The sequence below is a fragment of the Macaca fascicularis genome, chromosome 9 (assembly GCF_037993035.2).
Source record: "Macaca fascicularis isolate 582-1 chromosome 9, T2T-MFA8v1.1".
NCBI lineage: Eukaryota > Metazoa > Chordata > Mammalia > Primates > Cercopithecidae > Macaca > Macaca fascicularis.
In genome coordinates, this window is record NC_088383.1 from 32,249,675 (window position 1) to 32,262,066 (window position 12,392).

General features: G+C 37.2%; 1 protein-coding gene across 28 annotated transcripts in view; it reads left to right on the plus strand.

Moving 5' to 3' along the window:
* The window catches only part of ZEB1 (zinc finger E-box binding homeobox 1), a 185,057-nt gene extending 173,359 nt beyond the window's left edge, over positions 1 to 11,698 (plus strand). For all 28 annotated transcript variants that reach the window (XM_065520501.2, XM_065520506.1, XM_074001343.1 and 25 more), the window contains 3 exons: positions 2,600 to 4,410; positions 6,391 to 6,571; positions 9,166 to 11,698. In XM_065520501.2, the coding sequence (XP_065376573.1) occupies positions 2,600 to 4,410; positions 6,391 to 6,571; positions 9,166 to 9,758 (2,585 nt within the window). In that variant the 3' untranslated portion in view covers positions 9,759 to 11,698. The remainder of the gene's footprint in view (positions 1 to 2,599; positions 4,411 to 6,390; positions 6,572 to 9,165) is intronic.
* The last annotated feature ends 694 nt before the right edge of the window (positions 11,699 to 12,392 follow it).

Genomic DNA, 12,392 nt, shown 5'->3' on the forward strand with positions numbered 1-12,392 from the left:
GCATACCAAACGTTGAGTAGTAAAACTTCCTGATGTAACCTTCAGGCTAAACTATTTGTAAACCCTAACCTCGATAGATAAATTAGGTGATATGCCTAAGCTATAAACTATAAAGCTATGAAGCTAGAAACAAGGAGTTTTATAACAAATATAGTGACTTTAGCTTTAGAATAATTGTTGTGTAAACTTCTTTCTGGCAATGATAAAATATCAAGATAATTTTTAACAATAATAATGATAACTAGCACTTATTGGACCCTTAGCTATGTACAGCCACATGTTAGTTATTTGTATGCATTCATTCATATAGTCCACAGGATAAACCTATGCAGTAGATTTTATTATTTTCTTCTTTTTACTAATGAGAAAATTGAGGCTCAGAGGACTTAATTAACTTGTCCAGGGTCACTCAGGTAGTACATGGCAAAGCTAGGGCTGTGATGTAGTCATCCTGACCCATAGTCATTCCCTCACCTACCATTCTTCTCTGTCTCCCTGTTTTAAAAAATGAAATAGTCTGTATTATCTAGAAGTCTGTGTCTCTAGAAGGAAAATAAGCATGTAGTTCATGTAAAAATGTTATCAAGTAATTAAAAGTGTTAAAATAGAGATATACTAGAGTATATTCCTTGTTTTACCCCCACTGGAAACTTTTGTCTGATATATTTTGAGAATTGAATCCTATTCCAGGCATCGCATTGGAAAAATATTGATAAATTGGAGAATCTCCAGAGGTGGGTTAACAAGCAGGTAAGGGTTCTAAAAACCACATCCTGTGCAGAATGTTTGAAGGACCTAGCTATATTTAACCTACATAAGAGAAGTTTAAGAATACATAAAGCAGCTCTTGATCCATTTGAAGGTTTGACTTGAGAAGAAAAGTTACACTTGTTCTGTGTGGCATCAGAAGGACAAACTAGGATAGGGAACTAGGCATCATAGCAAGCCGACTTTGGCTGAAACTCAGCCTGTCTCTTAGTAGAATTGCCTTTTTAAAAAGTGACTAGCATTTGTTGAGAGCATACTAAGAGTTTTGCTATATAATCTCATATGACCCCTATGACAGTCCAATGAGAATGTATCTGCATTTGCACATTGAAAAACTAAGGCTTGGAAAGCTTAAGAAAATAGTATGTGATAGAGCCAGGATTGGAACCCAAATCCATGGACCTCAGCAGAACCAGACAGGACCCTCTTGTGCAGGGCTGTCCAGCAGGACCTAACTCCCCTTTTATTAAAGAAGCTCAAGCAGAGATGAGCTAGTGTCAAGAATGATATGAAATGAACTCTTCATTGAAAAGGAGGCTGTACTACAGGGCTTCTTAAATCTCTTCCAATTCTTATTTTTGATTCTTCAAATAATCATATTTATTAGAAAATATAACTCACATTTTAAACACATTTTAGCATTGAAGTTACTATTGAAGCTATTGTTAGTAGGGCTTAAGTTGACTTCCTCACTGCTTTCATTTTAATTCTTAAAAAGAACACGAGGTGGAGAGTTTTATTTTCATACTTAGTAGACATCACATCTCATCACATCTCATCATTCAACAATTAGGCATTCATTCATCCAAAAAAGGTTTAATGAGCATCTTTGCAACCTGTGCTTTGATGGGTGCAAGGGATAAATGGCAAACAAGCCTCAGAGGCTTCTGCCTTACTGGAGAAGTCTGTAACCTTTAAATTATAAATTAGCGAACTATAACTATAACTTAAAACTCAAAGGAAATATTAGGTTTGTAGGAAAATATTCCATTTAGCTCAGTGCTTTCAAAATTTTCTACCAAAGTGTCCCTAACAGCCAAGGAGAATAAATGCCTTGTACCCCACAGAGTCTAGTGAAGCAGCTTGAGGGAAGCCTCTGCAAGCCAAGGCTACTTTGACAGTGCATGGCTTTTCCTAGCAAGTCACACAAATGTGTTTTTCTCTGTTTTAGTATAAAAATAATGTTTTATCATACCCACTGTCACTAAAATTGAAACTCCAAGATGCTTTGATACCCACTACAGTGTTTATCCTGGGGGTATATACATTCCAGTTTAATAAGCCAATGCTTATAGAATATCTTATATTTAAAGTTTTCCTCCCATTAGGGAAAAACTATTTTCAAGGAAGCCCTATGGGTACAGGAATTTTTATTAATCAAAGATAGATATTCATACTTGTTAAGTCATAAGGAACATTTTACTTATTTTTCTTTAATGTTTCTCCTACAGATTGTTGAATAAAGTAAAATATAGAAAATGATATAGGTTGGTGAAACGGAATAAGAAAAAACATACTTGAAAGAGTAGAATGTAATTACCTTTGGTACTTGAGAATTATTTGAAGTTACAAAGGTTGGCAGAAATATTATACACATGTGCTGCGAAGATTCCATGATTGGTTAGCAGGACATGTACCTGAGACTAAGTTACTAGCGTTCATCACATTTATATAGGTTTTGAAGCTAAAAGGATGATTCTAAATAAAATTCTCTCACAAGCATGCATGGCAGTCTTCTTTTTAAAATCGATATCGCTTGTTTTAGGGAAATGAGGATACATAAAAATTTATATGTAATAATTCAGTGAATATAATTTTTTTGTTTGTTTAGGAGAGAAGCCATATGAATGCCCAAACTGCAAGAAACGCTTTTCCCATTCTGGCTCCTATAGCTCACACATAAGCAGTAAGAAATGTATCAGCTTGATACCTGTGAATGGGCGACCAAGAACAGGACTCAAGACATCTCAGTGCTCTTCACCGTCTCTTTCAGCATCACCAGGCAGTCCCACACGACCACAGATACGGCAAAAGATAGAGAATAAACCCCTCCAGGAACAGCTTGCTGTTAACCAAATTAAAACTGAACCTGTGGATTATGAATTCAAACCCATAGTGGTTGCTTCAGGAATCAACTGTTCAACCCCTTTACAAAATGGGGTTTTCACTGGTGGTGGCCCATTACAGGCAACCAGTTCTCCTCAGGGCGTGGTGCAAGCTGTTGTTCTGCCAACAGTTGGTTTGGTGTCTCCCATAAGTATCAATTTAAGTGATATTCAGAATGTACTTAAAGTGGCAGTAGATGGTAATGTAATACGACAAGTGTTGGAGAATAATCAAGCCAGTCTTGCATCCAAAGAACAAGAAACAATCAATGCTTCACCCATACAACAAGGTGGCCATTCTGTTATTTCAGCCATCAGTCTTCCTTTGGTTGATCAAGATGGAACAACCAAAATTATCATCAACTATAGTCTTGAGCAGCCTAGCCAACTTCAAGTTGTTCCTCAAAATTTAAAAAAAGAAAATCCAGTTGCTACAAACAGTTGTAAAAGTGAAAAGTTACCAGAAGATCTTACTGTTAAGTCTGAGAAGGACAAAAGCTTTGAAGGGGGGGTGAATGATAGCACTTGTCTTCTGTGTGATGATTGTCCAGGAGATATTAATGCACTTCCAGAATTAAAGCACTATGACCTAAAGCAGCCTACTCAGCCTCCTCCACTCCCTGCAGCAGAAGCTGAGAAACCTGAGTCCTCTGTTTCATCAGCTACTGGAGATGGCAATTTATCTCCCAGTCAGCCACCTTTAAAGAACCTCTTGTCTCTCCTAAAAGCATATTATGCTTTGAATGCACAACCAAGTGCAGAAGAGCTCTCAAAAATTGCTGATTCAGTAAACCTACCACTGGATGTAGTAAAAAAGTGGTTTGAAAAGATGCAAGCTGGACAGATTTCAGTGCAGTCTTCTGAACCATCTTCTCCTGAACCAGGCAAAGTAAATATCCCTTCCAAGAACAATGATCAGCCTCAATCTGCAAATGCAAATGAACCCCAGGACAGCACAGTAAACCTACAAAGTCCTTTGAAGATGACTAACTCCCCAGTTTTACCAGTGGGATCAACCACCAATGGTTCCAGAAGTAGTACACCATCCCCATCACCTCTAAACCTTTCCTCATCCAGAAATACACAGGGTTACTTGTACACAGCTGAGGGTGCACAAGAAGAGCCACAAGTAGAACCTCTTGATCTTTCACTACCAAAGCAACAGGGAGAATTATTAGAAAGGTCAACTATCACTAGTGTTTACCAGAACAGTGTTTATTCTGTCCAGGAAGAACCCTTGAACTTGTCTTGCGCAAAAAAGGAGCCACAAAAGGACAGTTGTGTTACAGACTCAGAACCAGTTGTAAATGTAATCCCACCAAGTGCCAACCCCATAAATATCGCTATACCTACAGTCACTGCCCAGTTACCCACAATCGTGGCCATTGCTGACCAGAACAGTGTTCCATGCTTACGAGCACTAGCTGCCAATAAGCAAACGATTCTGATTCCCCAGGTGGCATACACATACTCAACTACAGTCAGCCCTGCAGTCCAAGAACCACCCTTGAAAGTGATCCAGCCAAATGGAAATCAGGTAAAAACCCCCAATCCTGAACCTGGCTAGTAAAATGCCATTTGATTAATTTCAATTAAGTTTGTCTAATAAATATCAGTCCTGTAGAGCCAACTAGGTCATTTTTAAAAGGATCAATGTCTGCTTTAACTTTTCTGGTGTGATGTCTTCAGTTGGTTGTTTGCTAATCCAGGGTATTGTTACCAGCTTGAAGTTTGGAATGCTATGCTATTGTGAAAGATGATTTATAAGTCTCAGCTAAAAACCTGTTTGAAGTTAGAAATAAAAAAACAAAATTGAAATACTCACTAATTGGGTTTCTGTTTGTATAGCTAAATTCCTGAATTAGTAATAGTTTCTGCCTTGATTATGGTCATTAATAAATGAAAATATGTTCCCATTCACAGGTTCATACCAGGCAAACTTATCTATCACTTTTATATACTAATACATCTGTTTATAAAAGGTTTTAATTAAACAGGAATGAAGTATACAAAGAACGCATCTTGTGAATTTACTGATCATTTTATGAACTGTGCATAAACAGTGTTCAGTCATAATGTATATGAGGAAGTGTGGCTGTGAACCTAAAAATATGTATGCATTTTCCTCCTTAACTATCACTAGTGTTTACGAGAACAGTGTTTATTCTGTCCAGGAAGAACCCTTGAACTGGTCTTACCCCAAAACCCACAATAGTTTTGGATAGAGCTATTGTATGCCTCATTGTCCAGACTTTTTCCATGTCACTGATGTTGATGTTTTCCCATTTTTTCCATCAATTTCTGATGGAATCAAATGAATACTAGAGACAAATTTGATATTTTATGCAAATATTTTCTGTAAGTATAATAATTTCAATATCCTGCTCAAACGTGTATTTGCTGCTTTTCCCTTAAATATTGCTACTGATTGGGTTTCCTGTATTTGTGATAACTCTTGAAAAAAATTTCTTACATGATCATTGAATTCCTCTAAATTTTTAGTGTACAGAACACTTTGAATGCCTTTGAATAGAAAAAGAGCCATCCTTAGCATTTCATATAGAATCACATGTCACGTGACTAGATCAAATAGCAGTGATAGTCAAGTTACTTCAGCACCGGGGCCACTCACAAGTGACAGGAACAAATGGCTGCACTTCTCTTGCCTCATAAAGCCATAGGAAATATTGTGAAAAACCTTCAACTTTTAGAAAATTTGTGGGTTTGAGGCAATGGCATGGAACACTCTAGATAAGGTAGAAAGATCTTAGGGGACCCAGTTCCACAACAGGCTCCCTGCAGGGTTATTCGGCTTACATAAGAACGTGCTGCCCAAAATTATCTCCATGAGACTGCCTGGAGTTTCTTTTTATCGCCCTGGAATTCTAAAGGTTCATTTTGACTAGCAATTATTTCTGTTAAAAAGACCCTCCTGCATTGTTTTTCCATCTTGCTCCTTAGACAAGTGGTAGAGCACACCTCTCTTTTCAAAGAGACCGTGGAGGTTAAAGAACCCTGAAGTTCTGGAGGATACAATTGAAAGACCAGGTTTTAAAAATAGAATGTTAACTTTTGCTTAGTGAAACCCAGAATGAAAAAATGAAGGCAACTGATGCGGTTAGTAATGAGTGATTAATTAGCAAACTAATAAGTTAAAACCTGCAAATTTCTCGTAAAGTAATGATTTACATGAAACCAGATAAACTCTGTTACTATATATTTTACATGTTTTCTTTTGGGTGTCCTTGCTTTCTTTCCAGTACCAGTTGAGTATATGTCTTTGCTATAGTTTTGACCGTGTTATCCCCAACCTCACTCTTGTCCTTGTCACCTCCACCTGTGATCTGGTCCCACCCTTGGGGCGCATGTGCAGTGAGGATCAGTGTACTTGCTTTGGTCAAGTCCTTGAAAGTATAAAAGTATAAGTTAAAGTAGTTCTTTATCTCATACTTTTATGTATATCTCTTGTTTATCTTTTAATGTTAAATTAAATTTTCTCACACCTTTCTTCCTCTAGGATGAAAGACAAGATACTAGCTCAGAAGGAGTATCAAATGTAGAGGATCAGAATGACTCTGATTCTACACCACCCAAAAAGAAAATGCGGAAGACAGAAAATGGAATGTATGCTTGTGACTTGTGTGATAAGATATTCCAAAAGAGTAGTTCATTATTGAGACATAAATATGAACACACAGGTATGTCAGTGAACACAAACATATTCAAAAGTGTCCATGATATGATATACTGGAAGATGCAAAATTAAAAACTAAAGTTTTAGAATTTTCTTTCTTCTTCTTTTTTTTTTTTTTTTTTTTTATTTTATTTTGAGACAAGGTCTGGCTCTAGTCACCCAGGCTGGAGTGCAGTGGCACGCAGTCTTCATCTCGGCTCACTGCAACCTCCGTCTCCTGGGCTCAAGCCATCCTTTCATCTCAGCCTCCTCAGTAGCTGGGACTATAGGCACATACGACTGCACCCGGCCAATTTTTATATAGACAGGTTTTGCCATGTTGCCCAGGCTAGTCTTGAACTAATGAGCTCAAGCCATCTACCCACCTCGGCCTCCCAAAGTGCTGGGATTACAGGCATGAGCCACCACGCTCAACCCAGAGTTAATTTTCTTATTTTTTACTTCTCTGATCTGGCCATTTTCACCTGTTTGCCCACTTCTACCTAGTACTTAAGGTCTGGGCCTTTTGGTTTTTTGCTTCATCTGTTTTTTGTTGTTTTTTTTTTTTCCATGACTTAATTCCTTTAAGCTGACACAGCATTTATTACGTCCACATTCATTTAATGCAAACTTACGCTATATTAATAAAAACAGTACATAGTATCCATTAATAAAAAATATGAGACCAGTGGACTAAAGTCATAGGAAGACAGGATCTGGCTTCATAAAAGAAAAAGCTGCTTCTTCATAAGTGTGCAGCAAGCTGTCCTGGCAAGTCAAGATCTTTTGTTTTAAGTAAGAAGTTCTGCCTAAGAGGTTGGACTAGAAGATTCTAAGATCCTGTAATTCTTAGATCCTGTAATTCTGCCACAAAATATGCCTCCTTAGATTGACTCAGGGATGGCAACTATAGCACACAGGCCAAAGGCGAGCATACCCATGTTTTTCTAAGGCCTGTGAGGTAAGAATGGTCGTTTTTGTTTTTGTTTTTACATTTTTAAATGATTGAAAAAGATGAAAAGAGTATTTATGACTGACGAAAATTATGTGAAAGTCAAATATCAGCGTCCCTAAATAAAATGAGTTGGAAGACAGCATCGCCCATTCATTTACATTTTGTCTATGTCACCTTTCATGCTGTTCTACAATGGCAGGATTGAGAAGCTGCTACACAGACCATTTGGCCTGCAAAGCCTTTTAATACTCACTACCCTTTACGGAAAATAGTTGCCAACTCCCGGCCTATTTCATTCCTTCCATCAGTGAAGTACTGATAAATTTTAACACCTGGTTCTCTGAAGGGTGAGGAAGCCCTGATTTGTGGTGTTTGCAGCTTTTTGCGGCATAAATACTCCGATCATGGTGGATTTCAAACTTGAATGTGATATCAATCAGCTTGCAGAATTCCTGAAAATTTAGCAGTAGACTCTCCAGCCAGTACAAACTGGCTCCAGCACAGTCCTGTGTCTCTCTAACATGGGTTGCTGTAGAAGGGGCTGGATTCATCCTGAGCTCTTTAATCCCCTACCCGCTCTTCCCTGCCCCCACTACCAGCCATTATGACTATAGTATCCATATTTATCTTTCATATTCTTAAACTGTTTCAGTGTATTTTTTACTCTTGTGAGAAAAGATAAAATTGTTTTTTCCTTCTTCAATCTGTGGATTCATACAGTGACACTTGGGAGGTTCTTGGAGCTAAAAACTAGTGTTACATAACAGAAAGTCACACCTCTCAAAACCAGCCCCTTGTAACTCAGTCCTCTGGTTCTCAGAGATCTAAGAAAAGTTAGAAAATCCCCTTCCTCTTCAGGCAAAGTTAAATATTAGCAATTATCAAAGTGAAAAATATATATGAAAAACTACACTGTTTCTAAAATTAAAAATCATTTCTGCATTTGTTAGTGTTACCTGCTTGATAGCTCTGACATTGGACATTCTCGATCCTGACTGTGATCTGTTGTTGCCAGTCCTTTTCGTGTCTGCGCAGCAATACTCCTCTAGCCCATGCATTCTCAGGAGGGGCAGTATTGCCCTCACGGGCCAAAACTTGTTTCTTAGGGGGCAAAAAAACCTGAGATACTACAATGGCTGTGGTTTTCTAAAGAAGCTCAGCATATACAATGTATATTTATGAGTTTTATCATATATAAAAAGTATATCGTAAACATTAACATTTCATTGGGGGCAGAGCTTGTGACTAGGAAAAAAAAAAATGACTTTTTAGGGACCTTACTGGTAGTGATAATGAAGAACACAAGGTGAGCAGCACGTCTGTCCCTGCCTGCCCTCACCGTGCTCACTCACTACCAGACATCTACTCCCAGCTGCACTTGGCCCATTTTCCACCTCGCCGTCATGATGCTTGTATTTTTGGCATTTCAATCTCATATAGCTCCCATTGACCTAATCAACTGCACAACAGAGTGTAGAGCACTACTTTTTTAATGCAAAGAACAAATTGCAGTATTATATTGCAAAGAGTTTGGGACCTGGAAATATTTTAAAAATGAAACTAACAACCCTCCCCTTTCTACAACCTGAAGTACCCCAAAAACCATGTAAGGATTTTATTTGCTGAATACCACCATTTTATTTAACAGAATTCTTATTTTGCAGGTAAAAGACCTCATGAGTGTGGAATCTGTAAAAAGGCATTTAAACACAAACATCATTTGATTGAACACATGCGATTACATTCTGGAGAAAAGCCCTATCAATGTGACAAATGTGGAAAGCGCTTCTCACACTCTGGGTCTTATTCTCAACACATGAATCATCGCTACTCCTACTGTAAGAGAGAAGCGGAAGAACGTGACAGCACAGAGCAGGAAGAGGCAGGGCCTGAAATCCTCTCGAATGAGCATGTGGGTGCCAGGGCATCTCCCTCACAGGGCGACTCGGACGAGAGAGAGAGTTTGACAAGGGAAGATGATGAAGACAGTGAAAAAGAGGAAGAGGAGGAAGATAAAGAGATGGAAGAATTGCAGGAAGAAAAAGAATGTGAAAAACCACAAGGGGATGAGGAAGAGGAGGAGGAGGAAGAAGAAGCGGAAGAAGAAGAGGTAGAAGATGCAGAGAATGAGGGAGAAGCAGCAAAACCTGAAGGTCTGATGAAGGATGACAGGGCTGAAAGTCAAGCAAGCAGCTTAGGACAAAAAGTAAGCGAGAGTAGTGAGCAAGTGTCTGAAGAAAAGACAAATGAAGCCTGATCGTTTTTCTAGAAGGAAAATAAATTCTAATTGATAATGAATTTTGTTCAATATTATCCTTGCTTTTCATGGAAACACAGTAACCTGTATGCTGTGATTCCTGTTCACTACTGTGTAAAGTAAAAACTAAAAAATACAAAATACAAAAAACACACACACACACACACACACACACACACACACACACAAAATAAATCCGGGTGTGCCTGAACTTCAGACCTAGTAATTTTTCATGCAGTTTTCAAAGTTAGGAACAAGTTTGTAACATGCAGCAGATGAGAAAACCTTAATGACTCAGAGAGCAACGATATGAGAGGTTAAAGGAAGCTGATTAATTAGATATGCATCTGGCATTGTTTTATCAGTATTAATTATCACTCTTATGTTGGTTTATTCTTAAGCTGTACAATTGGGAGAAATTTTATAATTTTTTATTGGTAAACATATGCTAAATCCGCTTCAGTATTTTATTATGTTTTTTAAAATGTGAGAACTTCTGCACTACAAAATTCCCTTCACAGAGAAGTATAATGTAGTTCCAACCCGTGCTAACTACCTTTTATAAATTCAATCTAGAAGGTAGTAATTTCTAATATTTAGATGTCTTAGTAGAGCGTATTATCATTTAAAGTGTATTGTTAGCCTTAAGAAAGCAGCTGATAGAAGAACTGAATTTTCTTACTCATGTGGTTTAAAATGGAGTTCAAAAGATTGCCATTGAGTTCTGATTGCAGGGACTAACAGTGTTAATCTGGTAAGGACAGCAAAATCGTCAGAATCAGTGTTTGTGATTGTGTTTGAATATGTGGTAACATATGAAGGATATGACATGAAGCTTTGTATCTCCTTTGGCCTTAAGCAAGACCTGTGTGCTGTAAGTGCCATTTCTCAGTATTTTCAAGGCTCTAACCCGCCTTCATCCAATGTGTGGCCTACAATAACTAGCATTTGTTGATTTGTTTGTTGTATCAAAATTCCCAAATAAAACTTAAAACCACTGACTCTGTCAGAGAAACTGAAACACTGGGATATTTCATCCCTTCAGTTCCTCAGTATTGATTTTATGTTAATTGACTTTCAGAATTTCTCTACAGAAACGAAAGGGAAATTTTCTAATCTGCTTTATCCATGTACTTGCATTTCAGACATGGACATGCCATTGTTATTTGACTCATAACTGTTTCCAAATGTTAGTTATTATGGACCCAATTTATTAACAACATTAGCTGATTTTTACCTATCAGTATTATTTTATTTCTTTTAGTTTATAGATCTGTGCAACATTTTTGTACTGTATGTCTTCAAACCTGGCAGTATTAATACCCTTCTTACTGACATATGTACTTTTAGTTTTAGAAAACTTTTATATTTATGTGTCTTATTTTTATATTTCTTTATTTATTACACAGTGTAGTGTATAATACTGTAGTTTGTATTAATACAATAATATATTTTAGTATGAAAATTTGGAAAGTTGATAAGATTTAAAGTAGAGATGCAATTGGTTCTCCTGCATTGAGATTTGATTTAACAGTGTTATGTTAACATTTATACTTGCCTTGGACTGTAGAACAGAACTTAAATGGGAATGTATTAGTTTTACAACTACAATCAAGTCATTTTACCTTTACCCAGTTTTTAATATAAAACTTAAATTTTGAAATTCACTGTGTGACTAATAGCATGATGCTCTGCAGTTTTATTAAGAAATTAGCCTAACCATAAAACTCTCATTTCCTTAGTAAGCCAAATTAGGATTACCTTCTATAAACAGTGTTGGGAACAATGTTTAACATTTTGTGCCAATTTGTTCCTGTATTCATGTATGTAAGTTACAGATCTGACTCTTCATTTTTAAGTTCCTTGTTACATCATGGTCATTTTCTAGTTTTTTACCAGACTCCCCCCATCTCACAATAAAATGCATCAACAAGCCTGAACTGCTGTCATTCTTTTCATCATTATCAGTATTTTCTTTGGAAAATTGTGAAATGGGGTACGTTGTCATCCTGCATTTGATTCATCTTGAGCTGAATTTGGGTAACACTAAATGTTTTAGACAGTCTCCACTAAATTATGGATTTTTCTTGTGGCTAAATGTTTCTGGAGAGGTCAGAGTTGACAAAACCTCTTCACAGGTTGCTCCTTCTTCCTGAAATCCTTAATCCTCCACATCTCATGCTTCAGGTCATTTCAGGGAAGCCTGGGTTTAGATGCCTTTAGGACTCTCGGCTCCTGCACTTCTGTCATCATACCTCTGATACTATTATTTCTATTCCTTCCCCACTAGGAACAGGAACCACGTTTGTCACAGTCACTCTCATTCCTCACTGCCTAACAGGGTGCCTGGCACAAGTTGGGACAACAGATATTTGTTGAATAAAAATATAATTTGCATGTTTTGGGGGCTCAGCTATGTTCTCACTTTTTTTGCTTCTAATTCCAGAATATATATGTTAAATGATCCTAATAATTTTCTTATAAGTCTTATTAAACATTAGTCATAATAGACATAATAAATTATGCCTTCTTTTTCTATTGCCTTACTATTTTGATTTTTTGAAAGTGTATTTCTAAGTGTCTTCCTGGTGCTTAACCTCATGGTATATGGCACAGGTATTTGCTGGCTTGTGG